Raw genomic sequence first — 13,172 nt, 5'->3', positions numbered from 1 at the left:
ACATACATTTGTAGCATGGTTTTTCATATCACCCTGTAGCCCAGTTCCTACCCCCCCGCTCCACTATGCATGTTACATGAATTTCTTGTATGGTTCTCAGTGCTGTGCTTTGTTTTTCATGTCAGATCTTACATAGGACTTGATGAACTGGCCCCTTGGGACAATTCCTAACCAGTTACAATTAAAAAAAAGAAATTCAAATGTTTAGGCTTAATTTGCCAGACTCGTCACAAACCAGTCAGTCTCCCAGCCCCAGCCTCCCCACTGCTGCTATAAGAAAGGCTGCAGCACAGGCCCTGGCTGAGATGGAGAAAAGCTCTGGTCTCCACCTAGGAAACGAGGTAAACAAACCAACCTGTCAGCTTTGGAGCTGCCACTTGCTTTGTCTCCAGAGATCAGAGGAAGAGTTGTATTACAGGTCAGCAAAAGAACCAGCTTCTCCAGGGGTGGAGGAGGTGGGTGTTCCCAGGCTGAGGCCCTGCCATCCAATGAAGTGGGAGAACTTCACAGCTATTAATAAATCCCAAGAGCAGAACAGTGTGGGTGGACCCTGTGCTCTGCCCTGCTGGATGGTGGATCAGACTTTGGGGCTGGCGGCCCACTCTGTTTTTCTAAGCGTGAAGTCTGAAGCTGTGAAGGATAAAGCAGCCATCAGACCACTAACACTGGCCTTAAAAGATTTGCTGGCAGCAGCTCCTGTGCTTATGGGAATTCTTCCCTTTCGATTATGTATCAGTATCAGCTCCACTAATGCAAACCTACACCACTATAAGGTACAGTGATAAAAGCACAAGGGCTTTAATGATGGCATAAGCTGAGCAAGAGCCAGATGCTCTGACTTGACTTTTCCTTCTGGGAGTGGCTGGGTGTGCCAAGCTCCCTCCCCACAAAATGGGAGTTGTACTGGGCCAATTTCACCCCTGCTGTAAAGCCAGGGGATTTTTACTGCTGGACCACTGTAGTGAGTCACAGTTTTATTCTATCTAAGGCTCAAATTTCCTCTGCAATGACAGACGTGACACAGCTCACATTCCACTGTCTTCAGGATTTCTAATAAGTAATAGGACACACTTTTCTTCCACAGCCCAACCTGTTAATAAAGAACAACCAAATGGAGAATTCAAGAAGACTCAGATTCCTACCTGGTATTGAAGTGGGATGGCTTCACTAAAGTCAGTGGTGACTGTCAGCAGCTGAACATCTAGACCTAAGTTTTTATAACACCAACTGCATTCAAGCCTGCCATGTCTGGAAACAACTGTCAGCAACCTTTTGCAGCAGCAGGCTGGAATGGCCCAGCTCAGGTCCCACATGGCAGCTGTCACTGCCACTGCCACTTCTCCCTGCCACCTGGCTGTGGCATGGCATGGGACAGCTCCCTGCCACCCAGCCACAGTGCATGCAACACCCACGCCAAACACAGCCAAAATCCCAGTTCTATGGCTCAGATCCAATGGCTCCCTGGGCTGAATCCAGACTACGGGCCATAGGTTACTGACCCCTGTCTTAAAAGATGAAAAGTCATGAAAACCGAGGAAACATTCTCCTCTTACGCTGTTTCACTGTTAATGCTCAATGAGCAGATATACTCATGGCAGGCTAAAGATTACACGTACACTAAGGATAACACACATCACATCTTAGGCTCTAGAAACGGACACCAAATAAAACCATAACAATGTAATAAGTGCAAACACTGTGCAGGTATGACAGGCCCCCTCTAAATATGAAGGTAAAGATGCAATTGGATCTAATGCATGACCCACCCAATCACACCTCCTGCCATGCCACACGTGCACAGTACGAGACACAACTACAGGATCACGCATTAGATCCAATCACGCCTTATTGCCGGTGTAGGGGGAGCCCAACCCTGGGCTTTCCCTGTATCAGCAAGAAGAAGCAGGCTCCCACCACCATGGGGGCAACATGCAGCTGGGAACAAGAGTCCCACACCTGACGGTATGTATGTGGCACAGCCAGGACTGAAAGCCCCACCAGTAGCAGGACTCTTGGTCCTGGCTGCACATGTGGGCTGGGGGGTTTCACACACCTCCAAGTCTTGGGGATTGTGGCTGCTGTAATCCCCCAGGAGTTTCATGTTGAGCATGGTACACCCCTGTGGCTGGAAGCCCTGTCTGCTGACAGGGCTCCCAGGCACAAGGGAGATTTTGCTACACATGCAAATTAGAGCTCGATAGCAACCAGCTATAAAGTTAGCACATTTTCCAGGTCTAATTATAGTTGGTTGTAGCTTTTTATCATGTGATAGCTATTTTGTACGTGTAGCTGGCCTTAAGGTAATTGCAGTTGACCAGTTCATTGCACAATACCTGTAACTGGTAGAGGGGGTCATAGAGCAGTCATAGTCACTCCCACAGAGCAGTCATTGGGAGTCATAGTCACTCCCATAGAGCAGTCATTGGGAGTCACAGACATAGTAGAGCAGTCCAGGACCCAGACAGCCTCATGATATCAAATGCTCCTGCAGACTGCAAGCCCAAGAAAGTCCATATGAAAAAAATACCTCACTCTATCAGAACAAAGTCTCATTGACTAATATCCTGAATACATAATACCGACTCCAGCAGCCTCCCAAAAATAAATTAACCCTTTTATGAGGGTAGGAGACACACACTGTCTAGGATCTCCTCTTATCTGGGTATCTCATCCATTCATGAAAAGGTGTGGACACGTACATTCGGAGCACTTTCAAAAAGGGGCGTTGTTTCAAAAGGGCAGACACTCAGTTAGTTGCAGCTCAATAACTATTGAAAGGAGGAAGGCAGGGCAGTGTGGCATCTTATAGAGTAAGTTTTACTTTGTGCTACTTTGTCCTCACACATGCAGTGACCCACCAGCAGCAGAGTACCTTCAGGCACTCGATTGATTCAGCTGCATTCATATTCAAAGAATGAATGCCCCAAACATCAGAAATGGGCTTGGCTTCTGCCATGCGCTCTGCCATTACCAGACTCAAGCAGTGCTGTTTCCAGATACTGCCATACCCACAAAAAAGCAAACCCCTAGAATAATGGCATTTAAACTAAAAATTCCTGTGCAGAAAAGCTTTGTCAGGAGACAGGTCTTTGATGTACTCTGTGTTACTTAAGGAGCTATAGGAAAAAATAGTATTGGGTGTCATTTGGATTTCCCTCGCGTCAGACAGGGCCCTAATCTGCAAGACAGAGCATCTTCAAATCCCATTACTAACTTTAATAGGAACTGGTGACACACCTTGCTACAAAGGCTCAGCACGTTTCAGGATCGGACCCATAACAAGTACCGTTTGATACAAATGCAAATCCCATCCTTGAACAGGCATTTTGATCATTTAACTTTATGCTAGGGAAAAGCACATGGGAGGTACTACCCCAGTGATAATGTTGCAGATGTGATTATGCAAACGAGGAGTCTGTCTGTCTCTTAACAAACATATTCAGCCTCCCACCGATCACTGAGTGTCCCTCATGCGTTCAACAATAATAGCTAACATTTTTTTCTCCAATAAAAGGTGATTTGCTAGGTTTTCAAAGTCAATAACACTGCGGGTTTCCTGCTTCAACATCATAGATTCCTCTCAGCTATTCATTTAACATAGCAGCTTATTTATAACAGACTGCAAATTAGTATTTGAAGCCATTTAGCAACTGCTTCCTCCCCCATCTTCAAGTCACTAGTTGACTCCACAGTTTTCACATACCACTGGCCCCTTTGATTTCCCTTGATTTCTTTCCCTAGGATCAAGGTGATCTATTTTTAGTCTACAGACAAGTGTGGAGTTGCTATAGAGACAGTTAACTGATACAAACTGAGTCCCACTGCAGTTCCTCAAGCTAGTAAATGAATGCCAGCCTAAGGGGGACAATGGTTCAGGGGCATCCAAACTTTGTTTAGCTAAGGGATGAGTTAGTAAACTTCCAGGACCCCGGGGCACACCTAATCCACGACTGCAGCCTTTAATGTGGACTGCAGCTTGTAGGCTGTCCAAGCGCCAGCATGAAATGCTCCCTCTCTCCTTATCTAAGTGGAGGCTGTTACCCCAATGAAATCCAAGTGATCCAGGGCTGCTTATTTTCTTCTGTATAAATAAAGAGGGCCAGATCGTAGCTTGTCTCATGGCTCACCCTGGTCCACCAATTCAAAAGCACTGAAAAACCAGCTCAGCTGGACGTCTGAGAATTCACGAGGGGCTGGAGAACATCTGGGTGTGTGCCACCCCCGTCGCAGCGCATGGTGCTTGGAAAGGCACGTGGCCTGAAGACTTCCACGTCCAAGTGAATCCTGATTACTGGCCCAGCCCTTCGGGGTCAACTGCACACAGACATGTTTCCTCATATGAACAAAACAACCTACATTTTTTCTCAATCCCTGTCTTCAACCTAGTCCCTTCCACTGGCTTCTACTTTTATCCTCAACGATGGCACAATCACTGCCTCTGATCATTAAAGCAAGGACCTTCCTATGTCAAGCCTCTACTATCTTGAGCAAGCTTCCTCTGTCTCCCCATCAAACCGGCTTTTCATCTCATTCAAGATTTGAAAATGTTGCCCTCTTTCCTTGTCTACACTGCTTAAATCACAGACCATCTGCAGATGCTTCCTCAGCCTGATGAAAGGTGTTTGCACCCAAAAGCTTGCAAAGAAGAATTTTTCCAACTATTTGAATTGGTCTAATAAAAGCTATCGGATTTACCCAAACAATTTTGTCTGCTTAAACCTGTCTCTCACTCTACTGTTAATTATTCTCTCTTCCTATATCACAGGAGCGATTCTGATTAGAGTATGGGGAAACAATTTGTGTGTAAGACTTGTCTGTCCTATACATCAAAGACCTGTCTCCTGGCAAAGTTTGACACCCCTGCCCTACAGGTTTCTCATCACTGGTGTGAGATTGTGCCAATAGGTAGTAACTGTTTTCTGACATGATGAAAAATTATTGAAGAAACAATAGGGTGTCTTTAATTATAAGTCTTTCCTGGTGCCCTCCTCAAGCTACAATCCCAGTAGCTTTATCAATGGAAGGACAGTAGGAAAAGGACTGAGTTTAAGGAGTGCAAAATCTGCACATGGCTGCATGATGCACTGCTGGGCTATATCTCTCAAGCCAATTAAGGCTCTGTGACCTTTGTCTATACTGAGAATTCAAGTTTAGAAGCCATGACTGCCAGCAGCATGGCAATATCTCACAGACCCGTGCTGCATCTATGAATACTTAAGGCTTTATATTTGAAAGCAACTCTGTGGTGTGAATAAATGGCAGAGGTAATTTGGAGCAGTTGAATCTGACAGCTCAGACTTTCTTAGGAGTCCTTGACCTGTTTTCAAGTTTGAACAGGAAGAAGAGTGAAAGCAAACTGACAGAAGTAGCTGAGTTCAAAAAAATCCCTAGTGTTAAGTAATCCAACAAAATGATAACAGTGTCCTTCAAACAGTGATCTGGGGCGGTTTACTGAAATGCTAAAAGGGAGGTGATGGTCCAAATACTTTATTTGATTAAAAATCAGTGTATCTTGACACAAATGCTACTCACCTGTGGGATTTTAAGCTGTGGAAATGTCTCTGTGGAAAAATATTAAATTTGCTCCTAACTGCTGGTGAGACTGTTTGTAATATGAGTACATAAAAAGGTTTTAGAAGTAAATGATGGGCTGGTGGAATACATTCAAAACAAACACGAGGTTGAGTTAGAGGTTATAGCTCCTCAAGCAGCTATCCAGGTAGAAGTGAGAAGCCTTTAAAATTACAAAGGGGAAGAAAAGAGATCAACATTAAACTAAAGTAACAGGGTGAGCCCATAAACTTGAACATTCATTTAAAATCAAAAACATCACTTGGTTCTTAAAACATAAACAGTGGCCTTCTGTGTGCTGAAACCCCAGGCTGCCTTCTTCAAACTGCGATTCCATGATAAAGCAATTCCTGCTTCATCTTCTTTGCGCCTTTGAATATCTTCAGTCAAAAGACAGCCAGATATTTGATTATATGATGTGGGTGTCTGCAAGAACAGGGGACTCAATCCAATGACCAAGATAACCCCCTCCAACCAGTCTGTCTTTTGCCTTCATTTGCCATAACCGTAGCATGTAAGGAGGGCAAGGAAAGAAGGAGGAATTATACTTAGAAACTGCACTGAACTAAGAAAGTCACTTCTCTCAAGCTCACAAGAGAGCGATGAAAAGTACTGGCACAGGCACAAAACCTAGTGGGGCCCATCTTTCATCAATACCACAACGACACCAGGAAAAAAAATGTACTTACTATTTTATTACTCTTGAGCAGGTGAATGGTTTGTTTATTGCAAAGATGACTTAATCTTATGGACTATCAGCTCTCCCGATATGCAAAATGGGAATAATAGTGCTTTTCATACTATTCATTTTCCTTACATACCTATATAGTGCCTACAGCCACGGTTCTCAAACTTTTCAGACTCGGGCCCCCTCTTCAGTTTTGAAGCACCTGTCGGAAAATGCCAGTTCTTAGTTTTCTCTCATTTTTTTGACTCCAAAAATTATAGAGCAAGTCTTCTGTTGCAGAGAACTCAGAAAGACCACAACCCATCAAAATGCTTTTGACACTAGGAGTTCTAGTTAAAATCTCTGACTTTATCTTGTGAATCATGTTTGCCCACAGTGCTAACATTGTGTGGCACCCATGAAAGGATCTCAAGGCACCTCTTTCTGGTCTACACGCTGAACCCTGCTCCTTGACTGGAGACTCTAAATTCATTGATATACAAACAATAATTTCTTATCTCACAAGCCATGTTGGGAAACTTTATTTTACTATGAAAGGACAAAGAGGGACTTACAAATTTTGTCTTTCTTCAATAAAATTGTGTGTGTGTGTGTCCCTTCACTCTCTCTCATGTGTCTTTCCCAACAAGACCTTTCTTCCACCCTATTCCCTCAAGTCCTCATTCTCTCCTTCCTTTCTCCCATCAATCTAGTCTTCTCTCCCCCATCTTTATGCATTTGACTCTCTGGATCTGATGACAAAAGGATCTGAGCTGAGATTCTCTCTATCTTCCACAAATAACACCCATTCTGCTGTGCTGATCTGTGTAATTTGTATACATTCAGGGTTTTTATAAAAATGATGTTGATGGGAGTTATAAATGGAAATGTTTGTGGTGCTGTGCCTGCCTACTGGAGACCAAACACTACCACTGACACGTATCCCAGCATCAGAGCCCGGCACTTGAAAGATAGATCGAGTGTGTGGGCCCTCCTTCCAATACCTGGGACTTTCACTGAACCCCACGTCGAGGGAGCCTCCCCCTGCCTCAGCCAGGAGGAACGATTCCGAGTCTTCAGGTATTGTACAGCGTATGAGGAGCACACGCTTATGAAATACAGAACCTAGGGGTCAAAGCCTACAAACATAGCCTTCCTCATTGCTCTTTATTCCTGTATGGAGTCCCAACAGAACCAAGGAGTCCCATATTTGAATTTTACCATATAAGAAATTTTCCAGCCATGGCTGACTATGTGACACAGAGTGTCCAGGAAGTGTGGCATCCTGGGAAAGAGTCTGGGTGAAGCAGCAGGCATTGGTGTGGTCGAACAGCAACAAGGCTAAGCCCCAGACCCTTGCAAGGGCAGCAGCAAGAATGTTACTTCTTTACTGGAAACAGTTCTTTATACAAGTCCGTCAATAATAAAGCATTGTGTCCACACCACAAGCCTCATCGAGATACTACAGACTGCCTGCAGCAGCGCACTGGCTCTTCAAGCAAGACCACTGCCTCACCAGCAGCTGTGAGAGGGTTAATGCCAGACTCTGTCCCTACTCTTTTTAGGCCCGGGGAGAAGCAGCTGCCATTTTGGCAGCCACACTACCGTGTCTGCTTGCTCTATTCTGCCCTGCTTCTATTCCAGTCCAGAAAAATCAGCTTCCCTGCTTAAGGTACAAACCCTAGTTTGGGGGCCAATTTTGGGGGGAAAAGGTGTATGTGTGGTATGCAAGTAAATACAGTAAGCGGTAGGTAAGTAAGTATCAGGTCTTGGATCCCCGACAGAAGCTATCTGTTTTACTCCTGCGTAGGAACAGTGCTTTTCCTGACATTCAAAGCACCTTCAAGTGAGAGCATTTCCATTGCTGGTGGGCTCCAGGGAACAGCATGGAGGAGAGTCGGGAGAAGAGAAACATGGCAAGAAAGGGGTTTCATACATTTTGGTGCAATTCATCACTGCTTTTTGTCCTAGTGACAGCCCGGCTCTGAGAAGCCTCACTGCTTCCAGGTCTCGGAGTTCTCTGTAATACAAGATTAATTGGCATTGATCTGCCACTGGTGCACGTTTTCTGAAATCACTGTCAGCTCAGCAGACCGTGAAAACCAATAGAGAAAAATGTTAATGAACTAACGTGCTTCTAGTCTCTGCTGCTGAAGGCTGGGGCTGCCTTTCCAGAGCAACGGGATTCTGTTCTTCTGTTCTCTTTTACGTTTTTTTCCTCTGCATGCCGAGCGCCTTACAGCTGGGAGATGCAGCGCTCCCACCCCACATTTGCTCCCCCAATTCTGTATTCATCACAGTTGCTGCCCGTTGCAATTATGGGAACAGCGAATGGAGTGAATATTCTACCAAAGGCCATCTAATGCACAAGGGAATTATCCACAATGCCAGAGACCAGGTACCAAACCCCTGCACAGGCTCATATAGCATGTAGTGCTACCCTGGGCCTTGACCCATGCCCACTGCCACACTGCCCAGTGATTCCATCAGGAAAGGGTAGTGTGAAATGGTAGTAAGAGTTTTAGAAGGGATGGGCAGCATGGGAAGCTCTCCACCAACACTGCCAACTTTGGAGAAGGGGCCCAGCTAGCTTCATTCCAGCCCACTAAAGTAGAGCAGGAGATTCCAGTCCAACAGAATTATGGGGAGAAGTGGACACGCCGGAGGGCAGGGAACAGCTGCAAGCAGACCTGGACAGGTTGGACAAATGGGCAGAAAACAACAGAATGCAGTTCAACAAGGAGAAATGCAAAGTGCTGCACCTACGGAGGAAAAATGTCCAGCATACCTACTGCCTAGGAAATGACCTGCTTGGTGGAACGGAAGCGGAAAGGGATCTTGGAGTCCTAGTGGACTCCAAGATGAACATGAGTCGGCAGTGTGACGAAGCCATCAGAAAAGTTAATGGCACTTTATTGTGCATCAGCAGATGCATGATGAATAGATCCAAGGAGGTGATACTTCCCCCTCTATCGGGTGCTGGTCAGACCGCAGTTGGAGTACTGCGTGCAATTCTGGGTGCCACACTTCAAGAGAGATGTGGATAACCTGGAGAGGGTCCAGAGAAGGGCCACTCGTATGGTTAAGGGCTTGCAGGCCAAGCCCTATGAGGAGAGACTGGGGCACCTGGACCTCTTCAGCCTCCGCAAGAGAAGGCTGAGAGGCGACCTTGTGGCTGCCTATAAGTTCATCATGGGGGCACAGAAGGGAATTGGTGAGGTTTTATTCACCAAGGCGCCCCTGGGGTTACAAGAAATAATGGCCACAAGCTAGCAGAAAGCAGATTTAGACTAGACATTAGGAAGAACTTCTTCACAGTTAGAGTGGCCAAGGTCTGGACTGGGCTCCCAAGGGAGGTGGTGCTCTCCCCTACCTTGGGGGTCTTCAAGAGGAGGTTAGATGAGTATCTAGCCGGGGTCATCTAGACCCAGCACTCTTTCCTGCCTATGCAGGGGGTCGGACTCAATGGTCTATTGAGGTCCTTTCCGACCCTAGCATCTATGAATCTATGAAAACATGGTGCCTCAATTGCCCCCCACCCATACAGCAACAGAGCCCAGCGCCTTGGATTTCGCCAGCAAAAGGCAAAGGGAGCCAGGCTGAACTAGGCCCTTGGTTCACATTTGCACCATCAGTGCACTTCTAAATGCTACACGCCAAATGTTGTTGGGCTCAGGCTGTGCCCATGACTGCTCTCTGACTTGTGAATCACCCAGCCCCTCTGGTAGGCAGAGTTCACATCTCCACCCACCACCCCAGAATGAAGTTGAGGAACTACAACATGAGACTTTATACAGACATTTGCTCCACACTCCAAAGCACAGGACAGCTGTGACCCCCAGGTAATGGTGCTCCATTTCCATGGAGATCAGAAGCAAGGGAAAACACTGTCATTTGCATGGGACACCCATAAGCATAAAGCCTACACAGGACTCTCTCACCCTGTGGAGGTTACCAGACTTCAAGGGAGCCACTGGTGGATCTCAAGGAAGCCACTCAGAGTCCATGAGCTCGTGTGCAAGTGCATTTGCGGTATCAGAATCAGACCCCTAGTTTTGCCTATAAGAGTATTACCTAGGGTAGCCCACCAGTCTGCACTCTTCACCAGCTGCCACTTTGTACAGCCATTTTCATCCATGGAAAGTGAGGCCAAACACAGCACAAGGCAGGGGAAAGTCAGGCCCAAAGAGCAGCGTTCAGACCTCTGGCAAGCTGCCCATGTTGCAGCCCTGTCCCTTCTCCTTCCAGAGGTGCAGGACCTGGCATGTCTGCGATAGGTTTGAGTCCAGACCTGCTGAAGCTTACCAAGGCAGGGAATAGCACAGACAGAGAGGCAAGGACCAGACTCCAGCAGCCTTGGCCCAAACCTAACAACCAGGTGAGGTTGATCAATGTGAGTCAGCGCGATAGAGCTCCCCAGATGTGTAGGTGTCAGCAATGGCCCTCAGAGCAGAGGTGATTCTGGCCTGGACAGGGCAGAAACACCCCATCCTTCGCCTGTGTCGTTCAATCCTTCACTGAACAGATGGTGCCCTTTAAAGGGCAAGGACATTCGTACCCTCTCAGACAAGATATCGTCTCCTTGAGGAAGCCACAGAACAGAGCTATTTACAACACACCAGGCTGTCCCCAGAACTAATAACTAGGACAGGGGGAGCGAGTCATAAATTTCCTTGACAGGGTGATGCAGGTTCAAAGCAAAGTTCAGACAATCACACTCCCCACAGGGGCCCTTTCTTGCTGCTCTGGGCCTCTATCCCGCTTCCTGGGTCCTGCACTAGCTTCCCATCTTCTGGCCGTGAAGCCCCAGTGTCCCCACCTTGTACTCAAAGCTCTCCCTACCCTCATCCCCATTCCTTCTCACTGCTCTGTCCCACTACTCTTCTCTCTGCTCCAAGCACAGTGTGCTGTGCTTTGGCAGAGACCCCTGCGGATTGCATGCTCACCCAAAAGGACTGTAAAGGTCCCATAACGGGGTAGCTGAGGAGTCCTGTTGTAATGAATCTGGGCCCAGCTGCACAAGACTCAGCCCCAAACCCCAGGTGCAGGTAGTGAGGAGTTAGCCTAAGTCATCCCGCAGGGCTACAGGAAAGGGCCCTGCTCATACATGCCTTTATAAGCCCAGAAGAGACAGAAGCAAACTGTCTGGGAAAAGGCTGCCATGCTGTGTTTCTTGCTTGATCAGAATACCCTGATCAGCCCTGGATTCCGGCTTGTCTTCTGGGCTCTTCAGCCCCTGACACCAGCTCCTCAACTCCTCAGTTCCTAACTCAGGTTCCTCAGCTCCTGACTCCAGCCTTTCAACCCCTTGGCTCCTGACTCTGGCTTCTTGGCTCTTGGACCTTGCCTTTGTTATCCAGGTGACCCATCCTAACTGCCTATGTCCCAGTCCCTTACGCCCATCCACTAGACCAGGCCTCGCCCCAAGGCACACCTCTCTCTGGGTACAAGTGCTGGGACCTATTAGTCCTCAGGCAATGTTAGTCCTAGGAACTCTGAAGATGGATCCTGTAACAAGTGTCTGAGCCCCATGTTTTATGGCCAGTGACTCCCAAAGCCAGAGGTTCCTGGCTAGAGAGTCTTTCCTCTCTGCTCAGGGTCAGACCGATGGCCATACTTGGGGTCAGAAAGGGATTTTACCCCATGATCAAACTGGTATGGACTGTGAGGGTTTTTGCCTTCCTCTGTAGCGAAGGGCATGGACCTCTGCCTGGGACCTCCTGGGAACATACTAACAACATTTTTTAGAAGCAGGACGCTGGCTGCCATGATACCCCTGCTTTATCTGTGGCAGATTAGGAGGTTAGGTTTATGTTGCATCAGGTTTGACAGTAGTCTTATGAAGAGTTTAGATTATGGTCTGAATGAGATGGTCTGGAAAGAGATGATCCTGTCTCAGGCAGGGGTCTGGACTAGATGACTTCTGGAGGTCTCTTCCAGCCCAACTTCTCTATGACTATGACTCTCCCTTCCTTAGACCACTTGTGGAAAGAGGCCAAGAAACACCAGGAACTCTGGGCTCAGTTGAAGACCAGAGGAACAGGGGTGTAATCCAGCATGAGACTTGGCCAGTGACACCTGGCATGGAAAATGGCATCCTGGAAGCCTTGAGGATTCTCTCTCATCTGTACCTTTGCATCACTACTGAGGAAAGAAGCTGCGGGGACTGAACCAATCCCAGCAAGAAGCAAAATGAGTTCCCCATGGTAAGCAAGGTGAGCCCTGCATGGGCTCCAGTTCACCCAGAGCCTTCCCACATCTAGACCAATGCCACCACTTCAAAAGTGCAGGAGCAGACTGCTGCCATCCATTCTCTGACAGCAAAGAAACCAGAAAGAATGCCTGGCCCACGCTACTAGACCTCAAGGGCCACAAGAGGCATCTGTTGCAAATGCAGTCAAAGATGAATAACAAATACTTGATCCTAAAATCTGCTGAGCCCCCTTGGCTCCCTTGAGAGTTGCTGGAGCTGAATGATTTTCCAGGGGTGTTCAACACAGGCCTTGTAGATACAACCAGGTTCTGTTAAGCGAAGATTAATTCAGCAAATTGTGAAAAGCTTTTATTTTGACATTTTACTCCAATAAATTAAGGCAGCCTGAAAAAAAAAGAATTTGCCTTTGTAAATATTAGCCCACATTTGGAAAAGAACGGATTCTGCTGGGATCACCGGAACAGAAACGAATCCAAGGAAGGCAATAAAATATACACACTGTATTTTTTGTTTTCCTGCCCTCGTGATCTAAGGTCGGGTTGTGGGAAAGCACCTGCAGCCCTTTGCTCCTGAGGAAACTCAGACACAGTGAGCAAGCTGGGACTGGGTTTTAAATATTGATGATAGAAATTTTGCATAGTAAATATGCTCCTAATTCTGTCTTTGTGCCACCAGGGTGGGCTACATGGCAAGATTAATGAGAGCAATTACTGGAAGCTG

General features: G+C 47.0%; 1 protein-coding gene across 3 annotated transcripts in view; it reads right to left on the bottom strand.

Moving 5' to 3' along the window:
* PRKAG2 (protein kinase AMP-activated non-catalytic subunit gamma 2) overlaps positions 1-13,172 on the bottom strand; it is a 339,594-nt gene that overhangs the window by 171,938 nt on the left and 154,484 nt on the right. Inside the window, exon 4 of one of the 3 annotated variants that reach the window (XM_019499071.2) lies at positions 6,393-6,461. The exons of the other annotated variants lie outside the window; for them this stretch is intronic. Coding sequence (XP_019354616.1) covers positions 6,393-6,461 — 69 coding nt within the window. The remainder of the gene's footprint in view (positions 1-6,392; positions 6,462-13,172) is intronic. 3 annotated transcript variants of the gene reach the window in all.

This window comes from Alligator mississippiensis, chromosome 5, assembly GCF_030867095.1.
Source record: "Alligator mississippiensis isolate rAllMis1 chromosome 5, rAllMis1, whole genome shotgun sequence".
Classification (NCBI taxonomy): domain Eukaryota; kingdom Metazoa; phylum Chordata; order Crocodylia; family Alligatoridae; genus Alligator; species Alligator mississippiensis.
The sequence above is the reverse complement of the archived record's forward strand: the minus strand, read 5'-3'. Positions and strand labels throughout refer to the sequence as shown.